This window comes from Vipera ursinii, assembly GCF_947247035.1.
Source record: "Vipera ursinii genome assembly, chromosome: 3".
NCBI lineage: Eukaryota > Metazoa > Chordata > Lepidosauria > Squamata > Viperidae > Vipera > Vipera ursinii.
In genome coordinates this window covers 5,019,525-5,039,188 of record NC_139516.1, presented here as the reverse complement: position 1 = coordinate 5,039,188, position 19,664 = coordinate 5,019,525, and the positions used below count along the sequence as shown (strand labels likewise).

Here is a 19,664-nt window from a genome sequence, read left to right as displayed (position 1 = left end):
GGCAGGTTGTTCCACTGGTTAATTGTTCTAACTGTCAGGAAGTTTCTCCTCAGTTCTAGGTTGCTTCTGTCCTTGATGAGTTTCCATCCGTTGCTTCTTGTCCTGCCTTCGGGTGCTTTGGAGGATAGCTTGACTCCCTCTTCTTTGGGGCAGCCCCTGAGAGATTGAAAGACTGCTATCATGTCCCCCCTGGTCCTTCTCTTCATTAGACCAGACATACCCAGCTCCAGCAACCGGTCCTTTTATGTTTTAGCCTCCAGGACGGTGGCAGTGTCGTGGGGTCAGGTGATCCTCTTTTACGACCTTCTGACAGGCAAATTCGATGGGGAAGCCAGATTCACTTAACAACCATGTTAGTTTAACAACTGCAGTGATTCACTTAACAACTGCGGCACGAAAGGTTGTAAAATGGGGCAGAATTGGTTTAACAACTATCTTGCTTAGCAACACAAATTTTGGCCTCGGTTGTGATCGTAAGGCAAGGACTATCTGTATCAAAACTTGATAAACTGCTCGACTTCATCCTTATTGAATCCCGGTTCACCTTTTCACCTAAGATGCACCCCATAAAAATATCCAAATATAACAACAGCAGAATTTCTCCCAAGCCGCCTTCCAGGATTGCTATCTGCTTTTCAGCAGGCCCCAGATGGGTAAAAGGAATTAAACCAGACATCCATGTGGATATATCCTTTACTGTGAATTTTGTCTGCCCCTGAAAACTTGGGTTATTTTTGTTTTCCTGCCTTGGAAAACTATAAAGTTCCTCGGTTAGCTGGTCCTCCGATCCCCCCCACCCCTTCCTGCCTTTTGAAATTTTGGCAAATAATCTGTAGACTTGTAAAAGTCAAAAATATGTTTCTCTGGGACCAGCCCAAAATATATTTCTCTGGAAAATCTCTTGCTGAACTGAAGACAGCTGGATTTTCCAAATAAACACATCAGCAACTTCTCCTAGCTAGCCAATTCATTTTCCCAGCTTTTGTATCTGAAACTGATGTCATGAACAACTCCGCAAGCCTACATTGATCCATGGATGGGAGTTAAGCCAACCCCCATATTTAGTGTTGCTATTTCATAATTTCTGTAACTGCTGGCCTGCCATTGATCATTTGTGTTTTTCAAGAATGTTGTGATTTAAAGCAGAATTATGTCAAGGGTTTTCTTTCCTTTGCAGGGTTTGTGTTACAGCAGGGGGGTCTTCAAACTCGGCCCTTTTATGACTCATGGACTTCAACTGCCAGAATTCCATGCTAGTTGAGGAATTCTGGGAGTTGAAGTCCATGAGTCATAAAAGGGCCCAGTTTGAAGGCCCCTGTGTTAAAGGAATGGTTGTTTTGATTTTCAGGTGCTTAAGTGATTTCTAAGCCAGCCAGACAATTTGGCTATTGGCTGCGTTAACCTAGAAATAAGGAGAAACAGGGGTCTTCAAACTTGGCCCTTTTATGACTTGTGGACTTCAACTCCCAGAATTCCTCAGCCAGGCACGCCTGGCTGAGGAATTCTGGGAATTGAAGTCCACAAGTCATAAAAGCGCCAAGTTTGAAGACCCCTGACTGGAGAAACTTCCTAATACTGAGGACAATTAACCAGTGGAACAGCTGGCCTCCAGAAGTTGTGGGTACTTCATCATTGGAGGTTTTTAAGAAGAGATTGGGCAGCCACTTGTGAGAAATGGTATAGGGTGTCCTGTTTGAGTAGGGGGTTGGACTGGATGACCTACAAGGTCCCTTCCAATTCTGTTATTTTAAGTTAAATAACTTCAGCTAGTCCTCGATTTATAACAATTCATTTAGTGCCTGTTCAAAGTTACAATGGCACTGAAAAAATGACTTCTAACTAGTTTTTACACATGACCATTGTAGCATTTCCATGGTCACCAGTTCTAGTCCAGCCTTAGGCATAAAAGCTGGCTGGGTGACTTTGGGCCAATCACCAGGAGACGGTGAGTTCTAGTCCCGTCTTAAGCATGAAAGCCCACTGGGTCTTTGGGCCAATCACTGGAGACGGTGAGTTCTAGTCCCGCCTTAGGCATGAAAACTGGCTGGGTGACTTTGGGCCAGTCACTCTCTCTCGGAACCCAACCCACCTCACAGGGTTGTTATGGGGAAAATAGGAGGAGGAAAGAGTATTAAGTATGTTAGCTGCCTTTAGTTATTTATTAAAATAAGAAAGGCAGGGAAATAAATAAATAGAAACAAACGAGAACAAAAGCAACACTGTACTACATATTGGTCCTGGAAAGTCAAAATGGAGCTCTCGAATTAAACCAAAATGGAGCCCCCTGACCAGCATTCATGGCTTGTCTATTTAATTTAATTTTATTTTATTAGATTTATATACCGCCCTTTCCCGAAGGACTCAGGGCAGTTTACAGGGTATTTTAAAATCACACCAATACAAAATACAAAAGTTTAAAAAAAAAACAATTAAAAAAGATTAAATTATCCCTAAAAATAAAACCCCAGTTAAAAATCCTCAGTCCTGGCCGGAAAGCTCGAAGAGCCAGGTCTTCAGGTCCCGGCAGAATGAACGAAGGTCAGGGGCAGTCCTAAGCTCCACGGGCGCACCCACAGAGAAGGCCCTTCCCCTGGGTGTTATCCGCCGGCAATCTTTTACCGGCGGCACCCTGAGAAGACCCTCCCTGTGTGAGCACACTGGACAAAGGGAACTTGATGCTGGCAGCAGGTGTTCCCTCAAATACCCCGGACCCAAGCCATTTAGGGCTTCATAGGTCATCACCAGCACCTTGAATCTCACCCGGAGGGCAACCGGAAGCCAATGCAGCTCGCGGAGTAGAGGTGTTACATGTTACATTTTTCTCTTCTTCAGCAAGCCCTGAGGAGCAGTGGCAGCGGACGATCAACGAGAAGGGAGAGGTCGCTTGCCCAACCTGTGGCATGATCACTCGGAAGACGGTCCTGGGTCTCAAGAAGCACATGGAGGTCTGCCAAAAAGTAAGGAGCTGCACACTCCCCATTAAAAACGCCGAGGGACATTTCTGCAGCCGCAGATTGCTTTCAATGGGCTCGCTCTGGCCCAACACCAACTTTTGTCCTGTCCCTTTGTGCTACACCAGGGTTTTTACTCCTGGACCACTGACTCTGAATTCCAGGCCCCTGGAATGGGCATCACAATTGCTGGGTTGCGGCAGTTTAATATACGAGTAGTCCTCGACTTACAACAATTCATTTAGTGACCGTTCAAAGGGACAACGGCCCTGGAAAGAAAAGAGACTTATGACCATTTTTCATACTTATGACCGGGGTGTGTGTGTCTTCAAACTTAGTCAGTTTGAGACTTGTGGACTTCAACTCCCAGAATTCCTCAGCCAGCGTGCCTGGCTGGGGAATTCTGGGAGTTGAAGTCCACAAGTCATAAAAGGGCCAAGTTTAAAGACCCTTGCTTATGACCGTTGCAGCATCCCCATGGTCTTGTGATCGAAATTCAGTGGGCTTGGCCACTGACTCCTATTTACGACGGTTGTAGTGTCCCGACTTACCACCCCAACTGAGCCCAAAATTCCTGTTGCTAAGTGAGACATTTGTAAAGTGAATTTTGCCCCCCATTTTATGACTTTCCTTGCTACTGTTGTTAAGTGAATCGCTGCAGTTGTTAAGTTAATAACACGGTTGTTAAGTAAATCTGGCTTCCCCGCTGACTTTAAGGTCAGAAGGCCACAAAAGTGGATCACATGATCCCAGGACACGGCGACCGTCATAAGTACGAGTCACTGCCAAGTGCCTGAATTTTAATCATGTTGACTGCAATGGTCATAAGTGTGAAAAACAGCCCAAAGTCACTTTGTTCAGTGTCGTCGTAACTTTGAACGGTCACTAAATGAAGTGTAGTACCTGTATTTTTATTATTTCACTAGGATCATAAACTATTCCCCATTTTGAACAACTCTGAATAGCATTCACGAGTTGGCTTAAAAACAACGAGCGGTTAAGCAAAAAAACAGATGTGCAACAGAGTCACGTACCCCAATTAGTAGCGCTAAGTGTAGGTTTTTTTTTTTAAATTTCCATTTATATCCCGCCCTTCTCCGAAGACTCAGGGCGGCTTACAAGCTTAGCAGTAGCCTTCATTCTATGTATAGCCTGCTTGTTAGGGCTTTCACACACACCCCCAAGCGGCATTATTACAAAGTCAGCTTAATTGCCCCCAACAATCTGGGTCCTCATTTTACCTACCTTGGAAGGATGGAAGGCTGAGTCAACCTTGAGCCTGGTGGGACTCAAACCTGCAGTAATTGCAGGCAGCTGGTGTTACCTAAGGAGGCATTAGCCCACTGCTCCACCAAGGCTCTTGATGAAAAGAAAATGAATGATATCCGCTCTAGATTTCTGGGTCTGAAATATATGTATTTTTCTCCTTGGCTTTAGCTGCAGGATGCCTTGAAATGCCAGCACTGTAAAAAACAGTTCAAGTCCAAAGCAGGGCTGAATTATCACACGATGGCAGAGCACATGAACAAGGTATGGAGTTTCTGCACGTGCGTGTGGAAGGCAGGACATGAAGTAACTGGAGGGGGAGAAGTTCATCAGAGGGAGATCCAGCCTGGAAATGAGGAATTTTCGGAGAATGAGAATGATTAATAAGTGGGAATTTGGGGAGTTGAAGCCAGCATTATCATCAGAGTTGGAAGGGACCTTGGAGGTCATCTAGTCCAACCCCCTGCTCAGGCAGGAAACCCTATACCATTTCAGACAAATGGCCGTCCAGTCTCTTCTTAAAGACTTCCAGTGTTGGAGCATTCACAGCTTCTGGAGGCAAGTAGTTCCACTGGTTAATTGTTCTGACTGTCAGGAAGTTTCTCCTTAGTTCTAGGTTTCTTCTCTCCTTGATGAGTTTCCATCCGTTGCTTCTTGTCCCGCCTTCGGGTGCTTTGGGGAAGAGCTTGACTCCCTCTTCTGTGGGGCAGCCCCTGAGATATTAGAACACCGCTATCATGTCACCCCTCACCCTTCTCTTCATTAAATTAGACATACCCAATTCCTGCCACCATTTTTTCAAACCTTTTAGCCTCCAGTCCCTTAATCATCTTTGTCGCCCTTCTCTGCACTTTTTTTAGAGTCTCAACATCTTTTTTTTTATATCATGGTGACCAAAACTGGATGTACTATTCCAAGTATGGTCTTTCCAAGCCATTTTAAAGAGCTATTAACACTTTCCATTATCTTGAGTCTATCCCTCTGTTGATGCAGCTTAAGATTGTATTGGCTTTTTTGGGGGGGGGCGCAGCACACGGCTGGCTCATATTTAAGGGATTGTCCACTGGGACTCCAAGGTCCACCCATCTTAAAGATGCAGAGTTGAGAAACACCGCTCCAGCCCAACATTTCTCAGCTGGGACAACCTCTGAGTGACTGGTCTTCACTTCCCAGAATTCTCACGAGGAGCCAAGCTGCCTGGGGAATTCTGGGATTTGAAGTCCGTGTACTTGGAAATTGCCGAAAGTTAGGAAATTCAGTTCTAATTTGTGCCTTCGACTCTTAGAGCAGGTTGTTGCAAACCGCTACAGTTGCTATGAATGTCTGATTATTTTTTTTTTGCCCCCTTATTTCTTCTTTCCAGACTGCTCCCGTGGAAGCCGCCGTCCCTCTCAGCGAACTGGGAGACAGGGAAAGGCTGAGGAAAGTGCTAAAGCAGATGGGGAAACTCAAATGCCCAAATGAGGTATTGATTTTGCTGTCTCACAGAATGTTTGCCTGAGCTGTGTGGATGGAAGAGAATATGAGCAGCTGAACTGTGGGGTCCTTGGTGCCCTCTGACCTGGGTGGTTTTATTGCAGACATTTCATGACCCAACTAGGTAACATCATCAGTGCTAGAAGGAAGGAAGGAGGAGGAGTAGGGGGAGAACTATGGGGTCCTTAAGTGCTGTCTGAACTTGGTGGCTTTCCTGCAAACATTTCATGACCCAACTAGGTAACATCATCAGTGCTAGAAGGAAGGAGGGAGGAGGAGGAGGACTATGGGGTCCTTAAGTGCTCTCTGAACCTGGTGGCTTTCCCGCAAACATTTCATGACCCAACTAGGGAACATCATCAGTGCTGGAAGGGTGTGGGGTTTATGGAGAGGAGGAGGATTTTCTTTTTTGGGGGGGGGGATTATTTATTTATTTTAGAATTTTCCCCCTGCCTTTATTATTTTTATAAATAACTCAAGGCGATGAACATACCTATTCCTTCCTCCTCCTGTTTTCCCCATAACAACCCTGTGAGATCGGTTGGGCAGAGAGGGAATGACTGGCCGGAAAATCAGCCAGCTGGCTTTCGTGCCTGAGGCAGAACTAGAACTCACTGTCGCCTAGTTTCTAACCTAGCGCCTTAACCATCATACCAAACCGGCTCTTGGGCTGGGGAGGCCAATTTTGGCCTGCCCTTTGTAAGAGGGCACCGTCACGGCTCTCAAGCCAAACTTGATAACCCAGCTCTCCCTTAAATAGTGGTTGTACCAAATAACCGTTATTTTGTGTGTGTGTGTGTGTGTTTTCCCTCCTCTTCTATTGCTTATTGTAACACTTTTTGGCTGTTTTAAAGGATTGGCCCGGCACCCCGAAAACCCTTCTTTCCTTCCTTGCTGACCTGCAGCCATTTCTTATTTCTTATTTTGCTTCAGGGTTGCGTGGCCACTTTCTCCAGCCTTATGGGGTACCAGTATCACCAGAAGCGATGTGGGAAGCAGCCCTCGGAGATGGAGAAGCCGGTCTTCACCTGCCCGCACTGTGGAAAGGCTTACAAATCTAAAGCTGGACACGACTACCACATCCGCTCCGAGCATCCGGCGATGGTGAGCCTCAGAGCCTGCCCCCCTCCCCCCCCATTTCTTTCTCACCAAGATTGGGCTACTGTTTTGGGACCGGAAAAATCCCCTCGTTAAGCAGCATGGTTGTCCCACGAGACAGGATGCGACCTGCTGTTGTGACCTCTTTTTTTTGCCGCGGGTCGTTAAGTGCATCAGACGGGCGTTTTAACGCATAAGGTGGCTGTTAAGCGAATCCAGCTTCCTCCGGGGTGGCAAAATGCAAGTCGCAGCCTGCACGGCTACAGGAGGCTGTGACGGTCCTTAAATCTGAACCGGGTGCCCGAATTTTGATCACCTCACTGCCGTTGCTAAGCGAAGGATCCAATGGTTGTTAAGCGAATCTGGCTTCCCAAAAGTGATGTTTATGGGAAGCCAGCTGGGAGGTTTGCCCTGGGTTATTACAGGACCTCCCCAAGACGTTGCAACCACCATTTTGATCACAGGACTGTGGGGAGGCTGTCAAGGTGGTAAGAGGACAAGTCGTGAGTCCCTTGATGTCATTCTGTCCCAGCCTACGTGAGTCCTTGTTAACTCACAAGGACAAACCTCTCTTCCAAAAAGTAGGCTGCAAATGCAGGAAAAAGAAACCCCTTTTAATAGTATTTACAGACCCGCAAAATGTCCCCAAAGCAAAAGGCAAACAAAACACGAATTCAAACGGAGAATTGCTCATAGGCAAGGCAATCAGAACATGATCCCATGAAACTTGAGTCCTTTGCAAACGGTTGCCTTCAGCAACCAGCACCGCCCACACCTTCCCTTTTTATTATGCAGCCCCAAGGCGTGGCTTCTCAATGCTTTCTCCTTCGCCCTTGGAGTCGCCCCATTGCCTCCCTCTGTCCTGCTCTTGTTGCCTGTCGGCGTTTGCGAGCATCTGTCAGTCCTCAGAGTCTGACTCAGCTTCCCAGCACAGCTGGGTCTCAACGTGAGCACGAGCGGAAGGGCCAGGCTCTTCATCAGATTGTAGGTCCTGGAGCTCATCAGAGCCTTTCCTCCAACTCTGATGGTTCTCCAGGCCCCTCCTCCTCCTCCTCCTCTGATTCCCTGGACTCAGCTGCCAGGTCCACCGACTGGCACAGAATCACAACAGAGTTTAGGACAGTTTGCAGAATCTGGAAACCTCCTTGATGGGTGCAGGTGAAGGAAAGGTTTAGAGCAGTGCTTCCCCCCCCCACACACACTTTTGGGCACCAGCAACCGGTTCCGCAGAGAGAGGTTTTTCCACGGACTGGAGGGGGGCTGCATCCCACAGATGGGGCTTCACTTCTTTGCGTGGTCCGGTTTCTGGCATTTCATGGCCCATTGCTGGTCCACAGACTGAGGGATGGGGACCACTGCTTTAGAGAGTTCAAGGCCACATAGCTGGAAGTCCCTGTGCTTGGGCAACCCTGCAGTGCACCAAGGCCCACAAGCCCACCCCAGCCCACCCCACTCCCGTCCTTTGAAACTTCTGAAGGTAGAACAGCAATAAAAGTCTGTCAAACTTGAAGCACGCTTTCTGGAGCAACAGTAACTGCTTCTTTGCTTGCCAATGAACTTGTGGCGGGGGTGGGTGGGGGATGGGGAATTAGAATGCAGGCCACAAAGCTCAAGAAGGCAGACCGCGAGAATCAAGGACGATTCACCAGGTGCCTTACCCGACTGGGAGACATTTTCTCATAACAATATAATTGCACCTAATTGGGCAATGTGACCTGCTCATGGATGGGAGGGGAAATTCTGTTCTTTTACTAGTATAGGGCTTTGGGCTGGGTTTTGCTAGAGCTGGTTTTGCTTTCATCTGTGCCGAAATGGTGTACTCAGCAAAGTTTGACATCAAGAGATCAAAATATCTCAAAGGTGTTGGCTTGGTTGGGTTCGTCAGTTGGAACCTTGGCCAAGTCCTTAATTACCACCATTTCTTAATTTGTTTCCTTCCTTCCTCACCCTTCTTTTCCGTCTCCATCTCCCTTCCTCTTCCTCCTCCTTTTTCTCCTCTGCCGCCCTTCCTTTCATTCTCCTGCTCCTTTTTTTCCTGTCTCCATCTCCCTTCCTTCCCCTCCTTCCCTTCCATCTGCTTCTCCTCTTCCTCCTCCTCCTCCTCCTCCTCCTCTCTGTCTCCATTTTGTTTGTTCGTTCCTTCCTTCCTTTCCTCCTCTCTCCTCCTTCTCCCCTTCCTTCTCCTTTTCGTTCTCCTCCTGTCTCCCTCTCCTTCCCTCCCTCCCTTCCTTCTCCCTTTCCTTCCTTCTCCTTTTTGTTTACCTCCTTCTATCTCCCGCTCCCTCCCTCCCTCTCTCCATTCTCCTTTTCGTTCTCCTCCTCCTGTCTCCCTCTCCCCTTCCCTCCCCTTCATCTTTTTTTGTTTACCTCCTTCTATCTCCCTCTCCCTCTCTCCTGCTCTCCATTCTCCTTTTCGTTCTCCTCCTCCTGTCTCCCTCTCCCTCTCTCCTTACCTCTCTCCCTTCCTTATCCCTTTCCTTCATCCTTCTTTTTGTTTACCTCCTTCTATCTCCCTCTCTCCCGCTCCCTCCCTCCCTCTCTCCATTCTCCTTTTCGTTCTCCTCCTCCTGTCTCCCTCTCCCCTTCCCTCCCCTTCATCTTTTTTTGTTTACCTCCTTCTATCTCCCTCTCTCCTGCTCTCCATTCTCCTTTTCGTTGTCCTCCTCCTGTCTCCCTCTCTCCTTCCCTCCCTTCCTTCTCCCTTCCCTTCATCCTTCTTTTTTACCTCCTCCTATCTCCATCTCCCTCTCTCCCGCTTCCTCCTTCCCTCCCTTCTCCTTTTCGTTTTCCTCCTTCTGTCTCCCTCCCTTCCTCCCTCCTCCCGTCCCTTCATTCTCCATTTCGTTTACCTTCTTATCTCCCTCTCCCTCCCTCCCTCCCTCCCTTCATTCTCCTTTTCATTTTCCTCCTTGTATCTCCATCTCCCTCTCTTCCTTCCTCCCTCCCTCCCTCCCTCCTTCCTCCCCTCCTTCGCCTTCTCCTTTTCTTCCTACTCTTTCTCCTCCTCCTTCCCCTTCTCCCCTCCCTATCTTCCTACCTTGCTTCTCCTCCTCCTCCTCCTCCTCTCCTCTTTCATCTCCCTGCCTCTTTCCCCTCCTTCCTCCCTTCCAGCATCTGCCTTCATCACAGACCGCTTTTCTCTCCTCAGCCCCCAGAGCAGCCAGAGGTGAAACCCGAACCCAGCCCCGTGGTAGATTTCGAGAGGACCCCGAGCGGCCGCATCCGGCGCACCTCCGCCCAGGTGGCCGTCTTCCACTTGCAGGAAATAGCGGAGGACGAGCTGGCCAAGGACTGGACCAAGCGGCGGATGAAGGACGACCTGGTCCCCGAAACGAAGCAAGTGAGTGACTGGGACGCCCGAGAGCTTCTCAAAGATGGCGGAGGGTGGGGGAGGGGGTCGGAGAATTGGGGTGTTTGGGGGGGAAGGCTTGGCTTGAGGATTGTCGCATGCTTTTTATCGGTTAGATCGGGCAGGCAACCTTGGCTCTTTTATGACCTGTGGACTTCAGCTCCCAGAATTCCTGAGCCAGCATGGGGGAACTATGGCCACTTCATGACTTGTGGACTTCAACTCCCAGAATTCCTGAGCCAGCATGGGGGAACTATGGCCCCTTCATGACTTGTGGACTTCAGCTCCCAGAATTCCTGAGCCAGCATGGGGGAACTATGGCCCCCTCATGACTCGAGGACTTCAACTCCCAGAATTCCTGAGCCAGCATGGCTCAGTTTGGAAACCTCTCCCTTTCCCCTCAGCGTGGCTGGCTCAGGAATTCTGGGAGTTGAAGTCCACGAGTCATAAAAGAGCCAAGGTTGCCTACCCGCTGGGTTAGATTTATATCCTGCCTTTCTCCAAGAGCCCAAAATGGCTCCCATGTGGATTTCTCTTCACTGATCCTCACAACGACCCTGTAATGTGGGCTGAGAGAGAGAGAGAGAAATTGACTAGATATTCCCAATTCCAGCAACCGTTCCTTATATATTTTAGCCTCCAGTCCCCTGATCATCCTTCTGGCTCTTCTCTGCACTCTTTCCAGAGTCTCAAGGGTCACGTGACCCTGGGATGCAGCAACCGCCATACATGCGTGTTGGTTGCCAAGCGCCCGAATTTTGGTCAGGTGACCCCGTCACAAGTCCGAGGATCAGTCATAAGTCACGTTTTAACTGCGGTTGCTCCTCTGCCCTCCTCTCCTTGTTTGCACTTTCGCTTTCCGTTGTTAATTGTTGCTCGCATTCATTTGGATTCACGTTTTTAAAACATTCCCTAAAATTACTTTTTTTTTTTCCCGTTGTGGGGAGGAAAGGCATGTAAATGCTCTCTACCTGTTGAACCTCTTGGAGTGGGGGAGGGGAGAGGAGGGTAAGGAGCCGTTAGCCGCCTTCTTCCTCGCACTTGTGAATAGCATTCTGACTGTTGTGACTGCTGAATGTTGGCAGCTAAATTACACACGGCCTGGACTTCCCAAATTGAACCCGAGTCTTCTGGAGGCCTGGAAGAATGAAGTCAAAGAAAAAGGACACATCAATTGCCCAAATGACGTGAGTGTGTTGTGTTTTGATGTCCGGAAATCCCTCGATTTGTCTTGGATAGGATTTGAGGAAGATTGGAGTCACAAACAGACTATATAGGCCAGGGGTCTTCAAACTTGGCCCTTTTATGACTTGTGGACTTCAACTCCCAGAATTCCTCAGCCAGGCGTCCTAAAAAGTCCTTAAAAGGGCCAAGTTTGAAGACCCGTGCTATAGGTAGTCCTGGACCACAACGGAGCTCCCAGATTGCTGCTGCTAAGCGAGACAGTATTGTTAAGTGAGTTTTGTCTCATTTTTACGAGGAGGTGTGCCACAGGTGTTAAGCGAATCACTTGCAGATGTTAAGTTAGGAACGTGATTATTAAGTGAACCCAGCTTCCCCCTTGACTTTGCTTGTCAGGTCACAAAAAGGGGTCACGGGTCCCCGGGACAATGCGACCATCATACATATAAAACAGTGGCCAGGCATCTGGATTTTCAGCAATGAAAAACGGCTATAAGTCGCTTTTTTTTCCAGTGTTGTTCTAACTTCAAACAGTCACTGAAGTAATGGTGTACATTGAGGATGATTTGTACCTAGCTTGAAAACCACCAAGTTCAGAGAGCACCAAGGACCCCACAGTCCTCCTCCTCCTCCTCCTCCTCCTCCTCCTCCTCCTCCTCTCCATCCACCCCAGTCCCTTCTAGCATGGATGATGTTACCTAGTTGGGTAATGAAAGAAAGCCACCAAGCTCAGAGAGCACCAAGTAGCCCATAGTTGTCCTCCTCCTCCTCTTCCTCTTCCTCCTCCTCCTCCTCCTCCTCTTCCTCCTCCTCCTCCTCCTCCTCCTCTCCCCCCCCCCTGGCAAACCTCACTCCCTTCTAGCACTGATGATATTAACCTAGTTGGTATTGAAACATCTGCAGGAAAGTGACCAAGCTCAGAGAGCACCAAGGACCCCTCATTTCAACCCCGAGCTACAAATATTCTCCTTCCCAACCTTGGGGAAGGTGGGCTGCAGCCTCTAGGAACGATGCCGAGGGTTGGGGGGAGGCAGGTTCCCCAGTTCCTCACTCAGCCTCTCTATTTTCCCTTCCAGTGCTGTGCAGCCATTTACTGCAGCGTGTCCGGCCTAAAAGCCCACCTGGCCAACTGCAACAAGGTAATGGAGCACCACAGTCCATCTCCATCTCTCTCTCTCTCTCTCTCTCTCTCTCTCTCTCTCTCTCTCTCTCTCTCTCTCTCTCTCTCTCTCTCTCTTGTCTGAATTGTCGATTTCTTTGTTGGGGTGCAACAGTGAGCCTGCCAAATCCTCAGCAGACTGTAGGCCAGGGATGGGTAAAGTTGGCGCAACATTTGGGGTGACGCCAGTGTTTACCAAGGCCACGCAACAGCTTTTCTTAGAAAGACGTCTGGTTCTCACACAATTTGCAGAGGCTGCACTAAGAATGGGGTGTCTTTCATGTGACCTCCAGACCTGTGGAAGGTACCTGAGAGAACTGTGGCCTCTGGACCCTCCAAAAATAGAATAGAATAGAATAGAATAGAATAGAATAGAATAGAATAGAATAGAATAGAATAGAATAGGACTTCCGGTTTGCCATTGCAGCCGCCGCGGCCGCTGGAAGGCAAGCTCCGTCTTCCTCATTCGGTTTTGCTCTGGTGGGGGACCCTCAAAAGGGTCAAAAGTCACCCTGTAGGGGAGACGAGCAAGAAGGAGACCCCTGCTTGATCGCAGGAAGGTGGCAGACCTTCCGCTCGATTCGGGGCAGCCCTCCAAACCAGCAGAGTAAAGACCGGCCATAGTAATATGGATCGTCACTAGGCTGCAGACAGCTGAAGTCAAACTCACCACCAAGCACTTCGAAAGCAATGTGGATGAAACTGGGTGAGATCCGATCTTCTTTTTATTCTAAGTAGTTTCTTTCCCCCTGTGAGGAGAGAGGGAAGGGAATTTCTGTCCCACCCTTTTAAGAATAGCAGCAACTGACTACCCAGGGGAATTAAAGCACTAAAAGAACAATTTTGTGACATCTTATGGCGAAGTTTGGTATTACAACTTGTGATTTCCTGAAAGAGACTTGGCTCGAAGCCCAGACTTTAGATAAGACTCTTTTGACCTTGGCACCACCTGTTAAAAACTCAGCTTTAAAGAGAACACCTGGGCGGCATAACTGGCTTACTTGAACTATGAATGTAAACCTTTACTGACTTTCAGAGTTATATGTGGGGAATTGCCTTCCTATCTCTTTATTTGAGGAACATTGGTTACTATATGAGATGATGAAATAGCTTGGACTACAAAATCTTGCTTGACAGATGACTTCTACTATAAACACATGAATCAGAGGTCCCATACCTAGTTATAAAATTATTTTTAACGTCTGGTTTTAAAGTCCTCAACGGCACATTATTAAAAGAGTATGCATGAAGACCAGGAAAAGATCCTCAGCACGCCGTCTGAGGAATTTTGGAAGTTGAAGTCCACAAGTCACAAAAGGGCCCAGTTTGAAGACCCCTGACCTACACCATTTCAGACAAATTGCTGTCCAGCCTCTTCTTGAAAATCTCCAGTGATGAGGCAAAGTGGTCCCACTGGTTTTAATTCTTCTCACTATCAGGAAATTTCTCCTCAGTTCTAGGTTGGTTCTGCCAAAATTAACATGGCTGGTCTTTGATTTACAGGGCGGCCATTTGGTGGGCAAATATCGTTGTCTTCTGTGTCAGAAGGAGTTTAGCTCAGAAAGTGGAGTCAAATACCACATCACCAAGACACACTCAGAGGTAAGTATCTACTTTTCGGGAGTTGTTTGTTGCTGCAAAGTTACCTCTAGCGGTTAAAGCACCAGGCTAGAAAGCGTGAGACGATGAGTTCTGGTCCTGCATTAGGCATGAAAGGCAGCTGGGTGACTTTAGGCCAATCACCAGAAGATGTGAGTTCTAGTCCTGCCTTAGTCATGAAAGCTGGCTGGGTAACTGGTCCAATCACCAGGAAATGGTGAGTTCCTGTCCGCCTCAGGCATGAAAGGCAGCTGGGTGACTTTAGGCCAATCACCAGGAGACGGTGAGTTCTAGTCCTGCCTTAGTCATGAAAACCGGCTGGGTGACTGGTCCAATCACCAGGAGACGGTGAGTTCCAGTCCCGCCTCATGCATGAAAGGCAGCTGGGTGACTTTAGGCCAATCATCAGGAGACGGTGAGTTCTAGCCCTGCCTCAGTCATGAAAACCGGCTGGGTGACTGGTCCAATCACCAGGAGACGGTGAGTTCCAGTCCCCTCCAGTCCCCCCATGCTGGCTCAGGAATTCTGGGAGTTGACGTCCACGAGTCATAAAAGAGCCAAGGTTCCCGACCCCTGGTTTAAATGGTCACTGAATGAACTGTCATAATTCTACCTGTATAGTGCCAACGTCGTTTAAACCCGCTTGGTGTGAATGCAGGCGACATGTGCCAATCAATCCTTCTTTGCCTCCCTCCCTTCCCTTCCCATCCCCGAAACCCAGAACTGGTTCCACACCTCGGCGGATTCTTCCAAGAAAAAGAAAATCAAAGAAGAGGGGACCCCCGGCCACGAAGAGCAAAAGCCTAGCCCCGATGGGAAGAAACGAGGCCGGAAGCCGAAGGAAAGGCATCCCGAATTTTTCCCTAAAGACTCGGAGAGCATCCTGGAAAACGCTAACCACAAGAAAGCCACAGGGCCGTGGCCGTTGGCAAACTGCATCCTGGAGGAGAAAGATAGAGGTAACAAACCTTTCCACGCCAAGAAAGCGGGGGCTAATAAAATGGCGGAATAACAAGCCGAAGGGGTCAGGAAAAATAGATAAATAAACCACACAAAAAACCCGCAACCTCTTTAAAGATTAGTTTACAGGGTGAGGGGTGACCAGGATGCTCCTCCGTTGGCTCAGCCCCTCCCGTTCTGCTCCTCTCTCTTCTTTTTTTTTTAAAAAAAGAAAAAAGTGACAAACCACTTTAAGGCATGGACACAAGCAGTGGGTTTGTATTTTTGGAGACGAACTCAGCCTTCTGGCGCGATTCTTCCATCCGTACCCTGCCTGGGTTGTATATAAGGCCAGCCCGCCGTGGGCAGAAGACGTCCGCGGACCGGTTTTCTTCGAAAGAGACGCTGCAGGAACAGGAAAGAGCGAAGTGCAATAGGGGAACGAAGTTAAGCTGTGTTTTTTTTTCCTTCTACTTCTTCTTCTTCTCTGTTTTTTGTGGATTGCTTTTTCCAGTAGCGGTGGTGTGTTAGAAAAACAGAGCGTGTCGGGAGTTCCCGGGGAACGGAAAACAAATATTGTGGTTGTGGTTGCAAACCCAGCTTACTTTTTTTTTTTAATAATAATTTTGATAGGAAATGCATTTTACAAAAAAAAAAAAACGTACCTGAGATTGTTTGACAATGAACAGTCGGTGGGGTGGGGGTTGGGTTTATGATGACGCTGATGAAATACCCTGATTTTGATTTATTTTTTTTTAAAAAAAAATTTTTTTTATGGTCCAACCAGAAATAAATCGAGAAGCCGATGCCCCTGCCTGCAATTTGGATAACACAAACTTTGGGAAAGTTTAGGGAAAACTAGTATTTGGAGAAAGGAGATGCTTGGGGAAGTTCTCTTAAAGAGGGAGGTTTAATTGGGGAAAATACGACCTTTCCTTGAAACTTTTTTTTTTAGTTCTGCTTTGAAAAGCAGATATTTGTAAAAAAAAAATTAATTCTTAAAATATCCCAAAAAGAACGATCTGGCTAAATCGTTCAAATGAATGAAGGAATTAATCTTGTCATTTTATTTTCCCGTAGTGCATAGGTGTCCAACCTTGACAATTATAACTCCTCTGAACAACTCCCAGAATTCCCTAGTCTGCCATGCTGGCTGAGGAATTCTGGGAGTTGAAGTCCCCAGGTCTTAAGGTTGCCAAATTTGGACACACACGCACACACACACCCCGCCATAGTGCTTGGAAACGCAGTGGTGTGGGATTGCGAAATTTGTTATAAGTTGCTGAGATGTATATTACATGGATGCAATGTCCTTGAACCTCACCATCAATTAATGCCCAGCATTTAATTCAAAGCCAGGGATGGGTGAATTTGCGCATTCGGCCTTTTGTTTATATATATATTTTTTTCATTTGTGTAGATCTGTCTGGCTGAGATTTCCCCCCCACCCCCTTTTCGAGTTTGCACTAAAATCGGTATGCACTTGAGTGCACGTTTCTCCGAGCATAAACATTTTGCATTTTTCCTATCATCCTGTGTCGTTCCAGTTATCGCAAGTGTGTCCTTGTACATTATTTCAGGAATGCAGATGTTATTGTATAGTCTTCTCCCTTAAAAACAACAACAGCAGTGAACTGCTTAGCAAAATTTTTGAAGGTGTGACTTTGAAATGAGAATAAAATTTCAGTCCTCGTATTACTTCAGCTACCCCAAATTAGAAAGAGAGCATTTAAATGCCCCATCTTTAATCTGATCTGCCTTTCACATATACCAGTGTTTGTATATCTGACAATGTAGACATAGGAATTTGTTTACAAAAAGCTGGCTGGCATTTACCCAAAGAATTCACTTTTTCCCCCCCTAAAGCATTAAAATTTAGCTCACTGAGACATTTATCTCCAAGTCACCAAGTGGCGATAGTCCTACATTTGAGCTGCATAAAATTAAGGAATTTTTCTCCTGGCAAAACCACAGGTAGACTGTAAAATACGGGTAATCCTCGGTTAACCACAGTCCAGGGGGTCCTCGACTTACGACCACAATTGGACCCGAAATTTCTCTTGTTAAGTCACATGACTTGGGACCCAGCAATGGTCATAAGTATGAGTCGGTGGCCAAACATCTGGATTTTGATCACATGACCATGGGTCATTAAGTGTGAAAGACTTCTTGTCAGAAGGTCACAAAAGCTGATCCCAGAATCCCAGGACACCTCAACTGTCATAAATATGAACCAAATTTTGATCACGTGACGGGGGTGGGGGGGTGGGGAAGTGATCATTTCAGTGAAAGTGTGAAAAACGGACATAAGCCACTTTTTCCCAGTGCCTTTGCAACTTTGAACGGTCCCTAAATGAAGTGTTGTAAGTCTTCCTGAAATGGTTACCAAGCAGCCCAATTGTGAAGTGCAAGCGCACTGACTTACAACAACTGTTTCAGTTGCCGCCATGAAATGAATCCCACACACACACTCACAGCGTGCCGCCGTTACCTGATCACAATTTTCGACTTCCTGCTGGCTTTCCCATTGACTTTGCAAGATGCTGCAGTGGCATACCTGTAATTACGAGCTGGCTGCCCAATGCTTGACTCACGTTCACGAGACCGTGGAGACCCCTGTTCAACGCTGTTGTGATTTCGAATGGTCATTGAACAGGCCTTTGTTAACCGAGGACTTAACCCAAGCTTTCCAATTGGGACACAGCAGATCCCTTCCTTTCTGAACAGTTTGCTCCAGGAAACCAGCCTTTTTCAATCCTCTCCTTGTTTGATTTTATCTAGTTTTCAAATCGCCTTTCTTTTTCCTTTTTCCCCCCCACCCTTTCCTTTCAACCCTGTATCCCGCCCGGAGACCCTCCGTACCGGGCGGGATCTAAATAAATAAATCTTACACCAGCCAACGCTGGGATCTTTGGATCGTGTAAAAATAAACACATGAGCAAATTTAAAAAAACGTGGGAGAAAAAGTAACGTTTGTCCCCCGCTTCACAAACCTTTGCAAAAACCATTCTTCTCCCAGTGGACCCCTTAGCCTTTCTGTCATGTGAACCTCTGCGTCTGGGGTACGGTGGCATCACAATAATGTTGGTGCAAGTTATGCACACGTTTTAGGTGGCAAAGCTATGGAATTGCTTGGATTCGGTCTTCGAGAAAGGTTTTAAGGTCAGCCCAGAATGCAAATATAGCATTTAAGTCAGTAGGGGACTGGAGGCTAAAACATATGAAGGACGGTTGCAGGAATTTGGGTAGGTCGAGTTTAATGAAAAGAAGGACCAGGGGGTGACATGATAGCAGTCTTCCAATATCCCAGGGGCTGCCACAAAGAGGAGGGGGTTTGGTGGGCAACCTATTCTCCAAAGCACTTGAAGGCAAGACAAGAAGTAGCACTTAGACTCATATGCCGCTTCGCGGTGCTTTACAGCCCTCTCTTAAGCGGTTTACAGAGTCAACCTATTTGCCCCCAACAATCTTGGACTCCTCATTTTACCGACCTCGGAAGGACAGAAGGCTGAGTCAGCCTTCAGCCGGTGAGGATCCAACGGCCAAACTGCAGGAAAGCCGGCCGTCAGTAAAAGTAGCCTGCAGTGCGCTCCGGCACGGGGGCTCACGATGGATGGAAACTCTTCAAGGAGAGAGAAGCAACCTAGAACTAAGGAGAAATTTCCTGACAGAATAATTAACTAGTGGAAGGACTTGCCTCCGGAACTTCTGGGTCCTCCCAACACCGGAGGTTTTTAAGAGACCGGACAGTCCCTCGTCTGAAATGGCCTAGGGCAGTGACGGCGAACCTTTTAGAGACCGAGTGCCCAAACTGCAACCCAAAACCTACTTAGGTATCATCGGATGTCGGCTGGGCGTGGCCCGTTGAGTGGGCGTGGCCCATTGGGTGGGCGTGGCTGCAGTGGTAACGGCAGACTGGGTGGGACTAAAAAGTTCAATCCATCAATTCCAACTTTGTGAGATCTTTTTTTTCCCCGCGAGAAGTTGAAATTGATTGATTGATTGAACCTTTTTTTTTTTTGCACATGGCGGCGGAGGCCTAAAGCAAAAAGGTTTTATAAAACCCAGCTGAAGGCCTAGGACTGGGGTGATGGCGCGCGGGCCCACAGAGAGCGCTCTGCGTGCCACCTTTGGCACCCGTGCCATAGGTTCGCCACCACGGGTATAGGCTCTCCTGCTTAAGCAATGGGGTTGGACTAGAAGACCTCCAGGGTCCATCTAAATGATTGTCTTTCAGCTTTTATCTCCATCCCTAAGAGGTGGGTAGTACTTATTTTTGGACATCAAGCAAGACACAACTGTATCTGCTAGTTGGTCTGGTTCGAGAAGCAGAATAACAGAGTTGGAAGGGACTTCGGAGGTCTTCTAGTCCAACGCCCTGTTCAAGCTGGAGACCGATCATTTCAGACAAGGGACTGTCTGGTCTCTTCTTAAAAACCTCCGGTGTTGGCGCACCCACAAGCTCTGGAGGCAAGTCCTTCCAGTCCTTCCTCTGTGGTTCTGTTATTTTGTCTCCTGTGCTTTAAAGCAGCTGCTTCTTTTCCTTGGTTAGGGCAGCAACTGACCTGGGAAAAGACGCAGCTGCTTTAAAGCTGATTTAAGGTGTTGTTGGAACTGATGCTACAGTTTATGCTCCCATCCCATG

The 19,664-nt window shown here is 47.7% G+C and overlaps 1 protein-coding gene across 1 annotated transcript in view; it reads left to right on the top strand.

Moving 5' to 3' along the window:
• Positions 1-15,979, top strand: part of ZNF512B (zinc finger protein 512B) — a 45,013-nt gene extending 29,034 nt beyond the window's left edge. Inside the window, exons 9-17 of the mRNA XM_083361046.1 lie at positions 2,833-2,957; positions 4,389-4,481; positions 5,581-5,682; positions 6,627-6,797; positions 9,940-10,131; positions 11,226-11,327; positions 12,399-12,461; positions 13,985-14,083; positions 14,802-15,979. Of these exons, the coding sequence (XP_083217172.1) occupies positions 2,833-2,957; positions 4,389-4,481; positions 5,581-5,682; positions 6,627-6,797; positions 9,940-10,131; positions 11,226-11,327; positions 12,399-12,461; positions 13,985-14,083; positions 14,802-15,092 (1,238 nt within the window). The 3' untranslated portion in view covers positions 15,093-15,979. The remainder of the gene's footprint in view (positions 1-2,832; positions 2,958-4,388; positions 4,482-5,580; positions 5,683-6,626; positions 6,798-9,939; positions 10,132-11,225; positions 11,328-12,398; positions 12,462-13,984; positions 14,084-14,801) is intronic.
• Positions 15,980-19,664: the final 3,685 nt, after the last annotated feature.